Source organism: Tachyglossus aculeatus, chromosome 18, assembly GCF_015852505.1.
Source record: "Tachyglossus aculeatus isolate mTacAcu1 chromosome 18, mTacAcu1.pri, whole genome shotgun sequence".
NCBI lineage: Eukaryota > Metazoa > Chordata > Mammalia > Monotremata > Tachyglossidae > Tachyglossus > Tachyglossus aculeatus.
The window spans coordinates 40,696,498-40,711,342 of record NC_052083.1 but is presented as its reverse complement, the minus strand read 5'-3'; the positions used below and the strand labels follow the sequence as shown (position 1 = coordinate 40,711,342).

At 58.3% G+C, this 14,845-nt stretch overlaps 1 protein-coding gene across 6 annotated transcripts in view; it reads right to left on the bottom strand.

Annotated features, from left to right (window-relative positions):
- The window catches only part of ZFYVE9 (zinc finger FYVE-type containing 9), a 70,786-nt gene that overhangs the window by 8,392 nt on the left and 47,549 nt on the right, over positions 1–14,845 (bottom strand). For 5 of the 6 annotated variants that reach the window (XM_038760293.1, XM_038760291.1, XM_038760294.1 and 2 more), the window contains 6 exons: positions 14,269–14,368; positions 11,543–11,719; positions 9,796–9,965; positions 7,876–7,996; positions 5,717–5,839; positions 4,113–4,268 (listed from right to left, as the gene is read on the bottom strand). In XM_038760293.1, the coding sequence (XP_038616221.1) occupies positions 4,113–4,268; positions 5,717–5,839; positions 7,876–7,996; positions 9,796–9,965; positions 11,543–11,719; positions 14,269–14,368 (847 nt within the window). The remainder of the gene's footprint in view (positions 1–4,112; positions 4,269–5,716; positions 5,840–7,875; positions 7,997–9,795; positions 9,966–11,542; positions 11,720–14,268; positions 14,369–14,845) is intronic. The other variant, XM_038760296.1, reaches the window with a different exon arrangement.

Here is a 14,845-nt window from a genome sequence, read left to right as displayed (position 1 = left end):
TATGCCACAACGGGTACGAACCACGTGCCAGCTGCGGCCAAACCCGGCACTCTGTGCCCCACCCCAGCTCCCCGCCCCTGATGCTCCAGGGTCCCAAAGGAACGCCCCTGACATCCAGCCATTCCACTCTGGGTCTGGACTCTGCTTGGGCCCCGAGGAACCCCTAAAGAAGACGGCAGACCCCAGAACGGTGCAGATGCCTGGTCCCTCCCCGCAGGCCCGAGCCTGGCCCATGCCCATCCGGGAGGGGACCGCCAGGGCATGTGGCTGGCAAACATGGAGGAGTCCCGTTGGGGACCCGTTTCCTCTGCCAAATTCTTGTTGTTCGTTTTCTAAGTCAGGGATAACCCCTCGGCAAAATATTTACGTTTTAAAAGATTTGAAGTTTTTCCTAATCTCTTCCCTAATCCACTGGACTCTGCAGGGTGGCGGACCTGTCGGCCTGCTGCCCTGGGGAGGAGGATCGTCCGTGTCTCTCGGCAGGGTCGACGACGGACGCTGTGGAACAGGATGCCCGGAAGGGTTGACCGTTGCCGGCCGCAACATCGCATCACGGAGCTATTCCATCCGGGCGGCGGGGCGAGAGCTGGGAGGGATGGGGGTGAGAGAGCCCAGAACTGCAAGTCGACAGTTTCTGATCCAGCAGGCCCTGGGCTCCCTAACGCAATGTTTTTTTCCTGAGAGCCACGATACAATCACTCATTCTATCCCGCCTGTATTACTGCATCGGCCACCTTTCTGACCTCCCAATCTCCCGTTTCTCCCCACTTGAGTCCGTACTTCACTCTGCTGCCCGGATCATCTTTCTACAGAAACATTCTGGACATGTCACCCCCCACCAAAAATCCCCAGTGGTTGCCTACCAACCTCCAATTCAAACAAAAACTCCTCACTATTGGCTTCAAAGCTCTCCATCACCTTGCCCTTTCTTACCTCACCACCCTTCTCTCCTTCTCCATCCCAGCCCGCACCCTCCGCTCCTCTGGTGCTAACCTTCTCACTGGGCCTCGTTCTCGCCCGTCCCACCGTCGACCCCTGGCCCTCGTTCTACCTGGAATGCCCTCCCTCCTCAAATTCGCCAATCACACTTCCCCCCCTTCAAAGCCCTACTGAATGCTCACCCGTCTCTCCCCGCCCCAAAACACTTGTGTATATATGTACATATCTATAATTCTATTTATTTATATTGACGCTATTTACTTGTTTTGATGTCTGCCTCCCCCCTTCTACACTGTAAGCCCGGTGTGGGCAAGGATTGTCTCCCTTCATTGCTGAATTGTACTTTCCAAGCGCTTAGTACAGCGCTCTGCACACAGTAAGTGCTCAGTAAACACAACTGACTGGCTGAATGAATGGGAACAACTCCAAAGACGCCTGCAAGGATGACTAAATGGAGTCAGCTCACCAAATAATTTGTTTTCATTCTTAATAATCAGTCCAGTACCCCACTGGTGGGGCCTCGTGGGGCCAGGCCCCGACCGGCTCTCTGGGACCTGGCTGGGATGAGCCACTATCACAGTGGTCAAAACCAGATGCCGGGCGTCTTTCTCTGTCCAGAGAAGATGACCCCTCCTCCGGGCGGGAGACGTACGGTAAGAGGAGAGGGTAGGCGAGAAATCATCCTAAAGTTTCCCCAGCTCCCAGATCTGGAGCCTCTGGACCCTAAGGAGCGCTGCATGGAGCTGGGGAAGGCCAGGGGCAGGAGGCAAGGGCCCTAGCTAGGTGAATCAATCGAATCCCCTGCCCTGCCCAGAGCCCATGAGGCTGACACAAGCCCCCCTCCGCCTCCCCAGATCGGGAGTGAGGGGGGACCGGGGGCAGGGTTGGAGCCAACGAGTCTTTATCAACAGGCCTTCCTCCCCCTCCCTGTCTCCGACTGTTGTCCACCACAGGAGTGAATCTTCATCCTTTGGGTGGGACACCCTACTTGGGACCGCACCATTTCACTGGCTGATGCCCAGGGCGAACCTGCCAACGCCGGGCCTGGGGGTGGGGCCGGAAGAATGGCAAAGGGCGCCCAAAACAGCCAGGCTCAGTCAGATCTGACAACCCCCCTGGGTATGCCGAGGATGACAGCATCCCCCGCTAAACCAGCCCCAGGCTAGGGATGAGCCCGAGGCCAGGGCTGCATTCTCCGTTATCATTCAGGGGAGTTAAATGCCAGTTCTCTCTCCCCCTTAGATTAGAAGCCCCACGTCTGACCTGATTGTACTGCATCTACCGCAGCGCCTAGCACGTCTGGCACGCGAGCAACGAATACGACAACCATTATCGTCATCAACATCAGACACTTCCTTGGCCAAAGCCCAGGCCCAGCCCAGGAGCGGGTACGCCTGAAAGTTTACGTTCTTCATCCACATCACGCCTGCCGGGCACGTCGAGGACTGTCTGGGGAGGCCACGGCTTCTCTCCTTCCCCCTTTCCCCACCTGGACGGGTCCCAGCCTCCTCCAACTTCAGAGCTTGGTTCAAATTCAACCATCTTCCTTGGGGACCTGAGCCCTGGAAGGAGCGGGCAAGGAACCAACCACTTGAGGCCGGGGGAACTGATGGGCCCTCTGTCTCCTTCCTTTGGGCTGAAACATTAATTCCTAGCTAGTGACCAGTCATAATAGGTAGTAAGCCCCTACGGGATGCCCAAGCACCTTACTAAACTCTGGGGAGAAAGCATAAGGATGAGAATTAGACATGGTCCCCGGTCCTCAAGGGGCTTATCCCATAAATTATTTCACTGTAGGTCTTCCCTTTCAGACTGTTTTAGGTCCTTGAGAGCAGGGCTCATCTCTAGTAATTCTATCGTACTCTCCCAAGCGCTTAGTGCATTGCTCCGCTTGCGACAGGTGCTCAATAAGTATTCCTGACTGACAGGGTTGAGCCGAGATCCCTGCACGCTATTTCCCTCGGTTTGGGTTCACACCAGTTATCTTCCTTGGCTTTGACTCACACCCAGCCTCTTTCCTGCTCCCCTATTGAGAGGGATTCGAGCTTGAGGGAGTGCCCAGTGTGGTGATGTTTCTATAATTACACACTGGCTATGCACAATTTATTATCATTTGTGCTATGCATAATGACCTGATCCTTTAGCCCTCTCTGGGTCTGAAAGCATACTACCTTGGCCTAACTGCTGGGAAGTTTGTGATCTCTAAAGACGGAAAAATACACGTAGATTTTTTTCGACGGAGACCCCAGTTCCTGGTGGGTTTGGGCTCAGCCTGAGCGGGGAGTCCCCGCCCCTGAGGTGGGAGATGGGAGCTGAAGGGGCACAGGTTTCGGGACCCGGCTGGGGTCAGCAGCAATAGCAGCGGCTCTGGGGCAGCGGGGAAGGAACCTCCGAAAACCGTCCTTCTGCCTGCCCGGGACTGTCGTGCGAGTCCGGACCGGACCTGAGCCCTGTGCTGCCCCAGTTAGATGGAAGGTCAAAGGTACAAGGGTCTGCAAGCTGGACCCCAAGCATCCCGCTGGGCTCGGGCCTCAGGGGCGGCTCTGCCTCGCTGGCCCTGGCTGGGCCCGGCCGGCCCGAGGACGACGGAAGAAGGGACAACTTAAACGACATCCCCAGAATCTGGGTCCTCCAAACGCAGGTGCTCAAACACATCAAGGGCTCTTGTCCCAGAAGGCGGCTGAGGCCAATTAAAAGCTCTTTAACGAAGGCCCAAGACCCCGTTCAGATGCCCAAATGACTCCGGTGCACACAGCCAGGCCAAAGTGTTAACGAAAGGGGACCCGCGACTCACCCGTATATCGTGGAGTCACTCCATCCCACCCCTCCCCGACCTCAAACGCATAACCCAAGGCCGTCAAATCGTTATGCTTGGGGAAAGAAGAAAAGGCCCCCGTTGCACTCCCGGAGGGAGACCAAATCTTCAGGGCCTCCGAAAGGCAGCCCCTGAACACAACCAAAGGGCACTTTCTCAGCCCTAATCACAACTCCAATCCAATCTCCTGCAGGTCAGACCGGTGGAGGAGAAAGAGAACTCCAGGGTTCCCTCTGGCCACGGCGAGCCCCGCCCCGCCGTCCACCCGACCCGAGCGGTGGCCTTCGTTTCGGTTGTCCGGTCCGGACCCACTCCTCTCCCAGGACCCATTTATCCCCCGGCCCCAGGGTTCTCCCACCTGCCAGGGCATCTCGATACAGCTGCACGAAGTGAGTGAACACATCCTTGGGCAAGCACTTCTCGTCGGGCAAGCACTGCAGAAGAATGACAATCTCGGACTGGCCCACCGCATGCATGCCTTTCGTGGTGAAGCACCAGCACCTCCTGTTCACATCTGCGGGGAGAAACGGGGTGCTTGGAAAGGCGGCCGCGGGGATCTTCAGGCCCCCTCCTCCCGAGGCTGGCCGCCGGCAGACCCGCACCCCTCACGGCCCAGAGCGCCGGGCTGGGGTCCACGGACCGGTCGGGGCCCGGGACGGCGGCAGAAAAGTCTTCTTTGATGAGCCGATGGACCCGAGAGGCGTTTAACAAGTAGGAAAACCAATCGCAGGGAGAGGAAGCAACCAGCCAAGCAACGTCCGTATGGAAACAGTGCTGTTGACCGGAGACGGCCGGATGCTAATCTTCCTCCGGTGGCAGAGCCCAGTTTGCAGAAGGCCGTGTGGGAAAGACACTGGGAGTCGGGGGACCCGGATCCAGTCTCAGCTCTGCCACTGGCCTGCTGCGTGACCTTCGACAAGTCACTGAACCTCCCTAGACCTCGGGTTTCTCATCCGTAAAATGGGGAGATGATACCTACCCTCCCTCCCTCTGAGTCTGTGAACCCCGTGGGGGACGGGGACCGTGTCCGATCAGATCGGCTTGGTCAGCACAGAGCGATCCCTCTCCCTGTACGCACCGTACAGCCGGGACTGCAGGTCCCACATGGGCCGTTTAAGGCCACACACACGCTCGGAGAAGAATTTCACCGCCAGTGGTGTCTTCTTTGGCCCCCCTGCCTGGAAACTCTCAGAGGTCTGGAGTGAGCTGAGTCCCCCGCTTGCCCACGGCCACTCCCACAGCTGTGGGGGCCTCTGTCCCCGTCGGTCAGGGGGAGCAGCACCGAGAACCACGGCACGTCAGGAAAGCTTCCCTTCAGACACACAGGTCCTCTGATGAACGGAATTTTAAACGCTCAGATGGGTCCAAAGCACGGTATAAAGTGCCGTTGGGGAGGCGGGGGGGGGGGGCATGTGACCTTGTTTATGTCAGGGGAAGTTACATGTCAGTGAGGTTCAGAAAAGTCTAGCTTACAGGAAGGCAGGGTGGCTTAGTGGAAAGAGCACTGGCCTGGGGGGAGTCCCCACGCCGCAGTGCCAGCTCTGCCCCGGCCTTCTATGTGGCCCCCAGCAAAGTCCCTTAACTTCTCTGTTAACAGTCCCTCTAGACTGTAAGCTCGCTCTGGGCAGGGAATGTGTCTGTTATACTGCTGCACAGTAATAACCCTGGTATTTGTTAAGCGCTTACTATGTGCCAAGCACTGTTCTAAGCACTGGACTCTCCCAAGCACTTAATACAAAAGCTCTGCATACAGTAAGCACTCAATAAATACCACAGACTGACTGATATTCTCTGGGCCTCGGTTTCCCCACCTGTAAAATGGGGAGAAGACAGACACACGGAGCCTCTGTGTGGGACAGGAACTGTGTCCGCTCTCATACACCTGAATCCACCCCACAGTTTAGCACGTAAGAAGCGCCGAATAAAATGCTCTCAAAACAAAGCCTTCAAGCCTCTACTTACAATTGACCATTTTGACCATAGACAGCAAATTGGCATTCAGCACAAAGACCAGCGGGTCAGGCCCGCCGTCCTCCAGCTGCTGCATCACTGAGATCTGGGACGGCCTCTCTTCCACCGCGTAGTCTGCAGGGGAGAAACATCGGCTGAGCGGAGACCCGGCACGGGACTGAATTTAAGCCTCCCTGGCGTATCTAGTCGGCCCCGCTCCCACCACGCTCCAAGCGCTTAGGTACTCGCCTCTCCCCACCCCAAAAGCACTCACGTGCATATTCCTAGACCTGGTGGTTTACCTCCTCTGAAAGGTATTTTAACGTCTGTCTCCCCTGTGAGACTTTAAGTTCTTGGAGGACTTATCTATCTATTTATTTATTTATTTTACTTGTACATATCTATTCTATTTATTTTATTTTGTTAGTATGTTTGGTTTTGTTCTCTGTCTCCCCCTTTTAGACTGTGAGCCCACTGTTGGGTAGGGACTGTCTCTATATGTTGCCAAATTGTACTTCCCAAGCGCTTAGTACAGTGCTCTGCACACAGTAAGCGCTCAATAAATACGATTGATGATGATGATGATGGAGGACGGGGATCATGTATACCAACTGGACTCGTAGTCTCCCAAGCACTTTAGTAAACACTCAATACCACTGATCTGAGTGGACCCACCACCTCTCTTCACCAAGCCTGATTCACTCTTTGAAAAAGTTGGGTCCATTTCGAGAAGGGCGGGAGGGAGGGGGAGAGAGAGAACCAGAGAAAGAGACATGAAGACAGGGGAAGACAGAGAAAGACGGGGAGAGGAGCACGGTGAAGTCCCTACCCGCAAAACCCAGGGAAAGGTTGGCATATCCTGCCTATTTGTACTTCCCAAGTGCTTAGTACAGTGCTCTGCACATAGTAAGCGCTCAATAAATACGATTGATGATGATGATGATATCCTGGAGACTAGCAAGACGATCTGGTCCTCTTCCAAGTGCTCTTCTGGGGCAGTCCAAGCCTACTCTGTTCAGGGCCTAACTGCCAATCAGTGGGGAAGCCATTTCTGGCCAGATTCGACCCGCCAATCCCAACCCTCCGGTGACCCAAGTCTTGGATCCTGAACCAAGCTGACCCTTGGAAGCGGCGAGCGTCACGGTCTTCTGTCCACGGCAGGCCCCTCTCGTGGCCGGAGCTGCCCTCCAGATGGAACACCCTCATGGGAAGCTGGGGTCGGGATGATGGAAATTCTAACCTGAGGGGTGGGAATCCTGGCCTGTCCGAACCCCGGGGGACACCTCTAATGCCTTCCCCGGAGGCCGGGATGCCCGCCCCGCACCCAGCGGGGGCCGGCTAAATATCCGCGAGGAGGACGGCGACAGACTGGAAAACCGACTTCTGGTCTCGGTTGAAAAGAAGAGCTCGTTCCGCGTTCTGCCCGAGACACCCTCTCCCTGACAACTGACGGATTCAAGACTGCGGGGTGGGGAAGGAAGGGAGAGCTCAGGGCCCGAGTGACAGAGCCCCTTCCCTGCATGTAGCCCACAAGAGCCTCAGGTGGAAAGATGGCGATGGGGTTTAAGAAAATCTACATCATTAGTAAAGATTAGTAAAGATTATCTATTCTATTCTATTTTACTTTGTTAGTATGTTTGGTTTTGTTCTCTGTCTCCCCCTTTTAGACTGTGAGCCCACTGTTGGGTAGGGACTGTCTCTATATGTTGCCAACTTGTACTTCCCAAGCACTTAGTACAGTGCTCTGCACACAGTAAGCGCTCAATAAATGCAACTGATGATTAGTCTCAGCAGGGGTGGTTTGTCAGTTAGATTTCCAGGCAGAGAGGCTAAAATCGGGTTTGTCTGCAGAGTATGAAAATAGCATTGCAGGTTGGTTTATTTTAACAATCCGGTCAGCCAAATAATTCCCCATTAGCCCTAAATATGAAAGTAGGCCCCAGCTTTGGAAGGCTAACGAATAATTTGGGGCCCTGACGTCCGCTCTTGGCTGGCTCCTGATCCATTTTAACACTGAGGACGGGGCCGCTGCTGACACCCGAGAGGGTGAGGTCCTCCAGTCCCCGGCCCTGCAGCTCGGACAGAGGGCACCAAGGCAGGGCCCCCTGCCCTACAGCGGCAAACCGCGGCCCAGGGCGGCGAGCCTGGGCCCGGCACACGTGGCTTCTCACCTCCTTTGACTCCGGTGGAGATGAGAATTGGGGGAAGACCATCTTCAGGAATGAGGTTCATTGCGCTTCCAACGGGACTTCCAACCTGAGTTATGCTCCCAGAGAACGTGGAAATATCCGCCTACAAGATACCAAACAAGCACGGACGGCACCTCAGAAACGTCAGGACCTGGGCCAGGACCACACTCACATCCTAGAAAGGAATGAGAGACCCAGCTGCTGGGAGACAGCAGAAGGGGACCTTCTGAAATTGGAAAATTTCCAACGCTCAACCTGCGGCCCGGATGGAAGCACAGAAAAGGCCTTCTTCCCTGACGAAAAAGTCCAAGAGATGTTCCCGGAAATCCTCTCACTTCCCACACAACCCCAGAAGAAGGGAAAAGGCTGGAGGAAGAGGGAGGAGCTGTATCCCAGGGCCGGCTGGCCGGACTCCTGCCGTCACGCAGATCGCTGCCGTCCGCAGGGTGAGAGGACCGGGGTTCGAAACCAAGCTCTGCCACTTGCCTGCTGTGTCACGCGAGGTAGCTCATTTAACTGCTCTGTGCCTCAGTTCCCTCCCTTGCAAAATGGAAATTCGATACCTCCTATTTAGACTGTGACGCAGCACGGCATAGCGGACGGAGCACGGGCCGGAGAGTAGGAAGGTCAAGGGTTCTAATCCCGGCTCCGCCGCTTTTCTGCTGTACAGCCTTGGGAAAGCCCCTTAACTTCTCTGGGGCTCAGTTATCTCATCTGTAAAATGGTGATTAAGACCGTGAGCCCCATGTGGGTCAGGGACTGTGTTCAACCCCATTTGCTTGTATCTACCCCGGCACTTAGTACAGTGCCTGGCACATAGTAAGTGCTTAACAAGTACCACAGTTATTATCACTATTATCTTGTATCTATCCCGGCGCTCAGTACAGTGTTTGGCACCTGATAAGTGTTTGAAATGTATCATTATTGCAAATCTCAGTGCCGGTTGGGGATACTACCCGGCCTGTGACTGTGGCCTCCTTCCTCCCTCATGATTGCCTGGGGGGAGAGATGGGGCAAGCAAGGATTTGCCTGGTAGAACTGCAGGTTTCTGGCACCCAGCCGACACCGTGGCTTCCAGTCTCCCTGAGCCCAGGAGAGGATCCTTCCCAAATCACACGCCCCTCATTCGGAAAATGGCTATGACCTGAAGCATCCTGCCGAGAAGAGGATGTGTGACTTTAGGCAAGTCACTTCACTTCTCCGTGCCTCAGTTAACTCATCTGTAAAATGGGGGTGAAGACTGCGAGCCCCACGTGGGACAACTTGATTACCCTGTATCTTCCCCAGCACTTAGAACAGTGCTTGGCGCATAGAAAGCGCTTAACAAATACCATTTTTTAAAAAAGAGCATTTTCAGCTATGGCCCCGGGCAGTTTTCTTCCAGTCCCGGGGGTCTCCATCTGGCTTCCACCACCTCTCCCCCAGCCTGAACCTCTATCCCGCAGCAAACCCACCAGGCTCCAGCTCTCCCCGACCTCCAAACCTCAGGAAATCCCCAACTAACTCCCAAGCCCCCCGGCTCATCAAACCGACAGTTGCCTGAGCGCTCGGACATTTTATTCCCATCTTCAGCCCGTGGGTACCTTGGACTATTTTCATCTGCACACTCAACTCCTGATCCCAGCAATTTCATCCTGACATCTTTGCACTCTTTCCCGTTATAGCCCTTTTCACCCTCCCGCTCCCCAAGTCTACTGGTAAGCAATTTCTGCCAGCGACTCCCGCTTTTTGTAAGCTTCCGTGGGGACAGTGAGCAGCCCGGGTCTGGCTTTTGACGTGCTCGGAAAGGAAGCGCTCAGTAAAAGCCTCCATCTGTGTGGCTCCTCCAGTGAAACTCCCGCGGTGGTCCCAAGAAAGGCCCTCCGACTCGGGTGTCAGTAAAAACGGATCTGGTTCTCTTACCTCGGCCGAGACGGCGCTGTCGGTCACGGGCTTGGTGAGGTCGTGCGCCACGGCCAGCGTCCCCGCCGAGGGAGTCCCGCTCACGGTTAACTTGGCGGCGTCGGCCACTTCCCCATTGGGCAAGATCCCGTCCGCAAACCAAACGCGTCTCTGCTCTCGAGGCTGAGCCACTGGAGGGGCCAGAAGAACACGAGAGGCGTCAATGGGGCAGATGGGACGGTCTCTCCGTGGTACCGGAAACGAGGGTGAGCGGTTCCGGGGGCCGAGGCAGGGGACCGCCTTCTGTTCGGCCTCGGTAGACCGGAGTCGGCCGAGCCGCTCGGGGAGCGAGGGCGACCCGTACGCGGCCCCGAGTGCTTTTCAGCAGAAAGTGTCCCCCGTGCTGCTCTCCGACCTTCTGGTGACGTCTCTCCCCTCAACCCCCGGGCTCTTCCCCCCCGCCGGTCCCCACCTTCATCCTCTATATCGCTTCTTTTCTTCTTCTTTCCCCCCTTCCCCCTTGCCCTCCCATCCCCGGCCCTGAAGCTAGGAAAGATGTCAACTTGCCCCAAGCGGGAACCTCCGGTGATGCTGGGAAGGGAATTCCCAGTGGGACCCTCCGGCCCAGAGAACCGGGAAAAGCAAAGCGGCCGGGAGAAAGGACGCCCTGAAGAAATCCTGCCCGTCACAGGCCGGGTGAAAAGACGATCTGAGCAACGCAAGCGAGGCCTGCCGAGAGCCCACCCCTGGTTCCACGGGGGAAAGTGTGCTCCAAGAAAGATGGATGGGGCCATGGGGCCCCAAGAAGGCCCAGGCGCCCGCCTGGCGCCAAGGAGGAGGTAGAATCCACCATGGAGCGGAGCGAGGAGGGCCTACTGGTCACCCCACGGTGCTGGGGAGCTGCTCCGAGCACCTCCACATCAAGTCCCCATCAAGCCTGGGGCCTGGAGAAGAGCAGCACAAATGACGGATGGAGGAAAGAGATACCCGGCCTAGGAAAAGAACGCTCCTCCGGGGACCCGCCCCACGGGACGGCCTGGGATCGGGGCGGCGGGGCCGGGGGGGAGAAAGAGAGTGAGATGGGGAAGTCTTTGGTTTGGGCTTGCTAGATGGATGGTGGGGCTACTTTGGTTATTATTCCTCCTCCCTGAAGCGGGCGAAGCCCCGGGCCCCGACCACACCTCCCAGGCTCTGCAAGATCCAACGGATGGACGGGGGTGGAGCGTCCGACCCAGGTGACAGTGTCCGCTCTGTGGGCGAGTGCCATTTCCCATAATTTGGTGCGCGTGCCACCCCACGCAGCTCTCTAAAGATCACTAAATCGTTTAGCGCTCGGAAAAGCCCGGGCAGACTGCTCACACCAACGAAAGGGACCAGATGCCCGCCTCGCCCTGCGGTGGGCACGAAAGGCGACGGGCCCGACTGGAACTCGGGGCCGCTGCCCACGCTGAATCCCGACCCCGCTCCCTCTCCTTCGAACGCCCCGCGGTCCCTCCTTGGGCCCATAGGGCGGTACCCCTGGGCAAGACGGGTCACTGTCTCGGCGGGCGACGGTGCCTCGAGACAGTCCCCACGCACGCAGCCCTCGCCTCTCTCCTCCTCCTCCTCCCTCCACTCCATCCCCAACCGGCCGACCGATCGACCAGCCTGCAGGGGAGAGGCCGGAGAGGTGTCGGAGCTCCGGGCCGGCTCGGCACGCCTCCCGGGAGCCGGGGTGGGGGGGCGGGGTCGAGGGGCAGCGGAGAAAACTGGAGGTTCGCTTCCCTACCTTCTGCTCCAGGGTGCTTTAACACTCCCACCGGGACCATCACGGTGGGAGGAGGAGAGCTCAGGGCCCCGGAGGCCTGGGCCTGCTGCAGGGGAGGGACAGTAGAACAGTACTCGGCTGGATTGTTAGGGTTAGGGCTCGGGCTGGACGCACTCAGCATGTTCTCCCAGGCTTGAGCTGAAGCAAACACAGACACGGTCAGTGTGAACGGATTGCCGGACTCGGGCGCCCGGGGCTCCGCCCCCGGTCCCTCCGGGCCCCAGACCCGCAACGGCCCCTCTTCCTTCAGTCCGGCCTCCGCGGCCGGAGAAAGCCCGCTCGGGGAAGGAGGTCACGGAGCGAAGCCGACCGCTCTTTTGCCGGCAGCCCCCGAGCGAGGGTCGCATGCGTCTTTCTCCGTGGGGACCAGGGAGCTGCCTGGTGGGAAGTGTCCGGGGGGAGTGCCGCCCACCCCTCTGCCTGGGTCCACCCGTTTCCTCGGCGGATGATAACCCGCCAACGTGGAACAGGGCACTTCGTATTCTGGGCCTTCTAATGTGCTGCCCCGGGTCCCCAGGAAGCCTGCTGTCACAGCGAGGCCCACGTACCCTACAGTCGGTTCCCTGGGCCCTCATGAACCCCACTACCACAGTGGGGAACTACACGCCGTTCTGCCGATGCTCTCGGCCCCCGGGAACCCCACTGCCACAATGGGGACCTACACACCCTACGGCCAAGTGCCCTAAGTCTCCGGGAACCCCACACCCTAGAGTCAGCTTCCCGGGCCCCCAAAAACCCACTGTCACACCCTGCAGCCGGGGTCCTAGGCCCCCAGGAACCTGTCACAGGGGGACCCAGCCCCGCAGTCAGCTCCCCAGGCCTCTGAGAACCCCACTATCCCAACGGGGTCCTAACACTCCCTACAGTCAGTGGCCCGGGCCCTGGAGAGACCCACTATCACAGCGGGGACCCACACTCCCTACAGCGAGCTCGGCCGGAGATCCCGGCACACGCCGAGGGGATACGGAAAGCTTCGAGAAGGATCGGCGCTCCGGAAACCAGAGTCGGGAGCCCTCGCCCAATGAGCCGGTGAGCTGGCGGGGCTTGGAAAGGCTCGAATGGCACCTCTGCCAAACCCAGATGCGACAGCCACGGCAGAGCCAGCCGGAAGACCCCACTGCACCCTGACCGACGAGAAGCCAGGCCAAAGGACTGGGTTGAGGGGGAGGGGGAGAGGGTGAAAGAGGGGAGCGAGGAAACGGGCGGGGCGCAAAGAGGAGCATCAAAGTAAATCATAAGAAAAAGAATGGGGCAAGAGCCATGCACGTGGAGAGACGTGGAAAACGAGGGAAGAGGAGAGCCCTGGGCCCCACCACCCCCCGCCAAGAGGGACCGATGCCCCACCAAGAAAACTCTGCATCAGATCCTCTGCCCTCTCCCCTTCTCTACTGGAAGAGCCAAGGCCAAAGCAGCCCTCAGGTTAGAAGACGGCAGCTGGTCGGGGAGGGCGGGACCTCCGCCTCCACCCACCCTGCAGACTGGCACTGGGGAGCATCAGGGCCCAGCTGCCACCCGCCAAGAGGGGACCCCCTCAGAGCAGAGCGGAGCAGAGAGGATGGCGGGCCTCCGCTTGAAATCACGACTCAGAAGCGGGAGAGAACGGAGCGGATCAAGGGAGGTTATAAGGCTCGGATCGATCGGCGGACGTGCGCGACTTAGCAAGCTAGCCCCGGGGAGGTGTTCTTCCTCCGGCTAGGCCGGGCAGGTACGGTGCGGCCCCTGGGCGGTACTCGCCACCCTCACCCTCGTCCCCTGGGGCCCAGCCGGGATCCGGGCCAATGGGAGCGGTGCCACCGGTGCCCACCACGGCTGGCAGCAGCACAGAGAGGCTTTTTAAATGGACAAACAATACCCGGCACGGCAGCGGAGTCGATGCTACGGTGCCCCCTCCCAAGAGCACCCGGGACTTTCTGGGGCCTCTCCTAACGCCCCCACCCCAACTCCAGTCGGCTCTGCACCGCCCCTCTTTGCCCCAAACAATGCCCACTTCGCCCAAGAAACACACTTGCACAAAAGACCGGTCCCACCCCAACCCTTGACGCCATAAAAATTCCAGGCGATGGGGAGGAGGGGTGGGGGTGTTCCTTTTGGTTCCACCGTGCTGAGCCCCAGCCGGGAGAAGGCAGACATCAAGGGCTTTCGATCGAACGGTCAATTAAAGGTTCGGCCAGAATCTCAAAAGGGCTCTCGTCTCACCGCGGCCTGGAGGATGTTGCCAACTTGTACTTCCCAAGCGCTTAGTACAGTGCTCTGCACACAGTAAGCGCTCAATACATACGATTGAATGAATGAATGAATGGAGGAGAAACACGTACGTTCCTTCCCTTCAGCCTTCCTTCCCCTTCTTGTCACTTACCAAGTCACCACTCCTTTGGGGAAATAGAACCACTCACACACGCTCTGTCTCTCAACCCTCTCCACGCCGGCTGGCGGCCTTCTGGTCTCCCCAGAAACTCCGGCCGTTTAGTTTCCCTTTGGACACGTGGTCCGAGGCTCCTCGGTCCCCACGTCAGACTCCGAATGTCAACCCCAGCCCCGCCTTTGAGAGTCGGTTCCAGTCGTGGAGGGGGACGGGTCTTTGGTAAAGGAAAGGAGACGCCGCCGCCGCCACCGCTGCCGCCACTTTCTGGGGGTCTCTGTGCCCCCGCCCCACCCGGGGACCCGGCGCTGCCCCCGGAAACACTCACCATTCATCAGCACCGAATGGCAGATGACGCACACCCGGGCTTCCTTGCGGTCCAGGTAGAGCAGCTTACACTTGAGGCTGCAGCAGGCGGCACAGAACACCTGCAACAGAGAGACATCTCGGGTGAGCCAGAGGTCGGGAAGGAGGTTCGGGCCGGGATGCCGGCCCGATCCCGAGGCGCACGGTTGCCAGCCCAGCAGCCCAAGGAGAGGAGGCCGAAGCCATCGCTGAACGTAGGAGGCTGCCCGAGGTCTTCCCACAAAGGAATGCCCTTCTCCAGTGATGCTCCCTTGCCATCTTCTGTTCCCTAAAGGGTCATCCTGGGCCCCGCGTGATGGACGAGGCCTCAACTCCCTCTTCTGCCATAGATGGAGACTCCCAGGACCGTCTGGGCCAGAGGCTCGGGGCGGGGTGGACGCACCAGATCTTCCTTAGATCCAGACATCCAGACCTATGGGCATGGGGGCTTGGCTTGGACAACGCTGAAGGGAGCTGAGGTGGGGGATAAGGAGGGAAGACCAGAGTCGGGGGCTCGAGTCGGTCGGTCACTCTCCGGCATGATCCGTTCGCCCCATCGG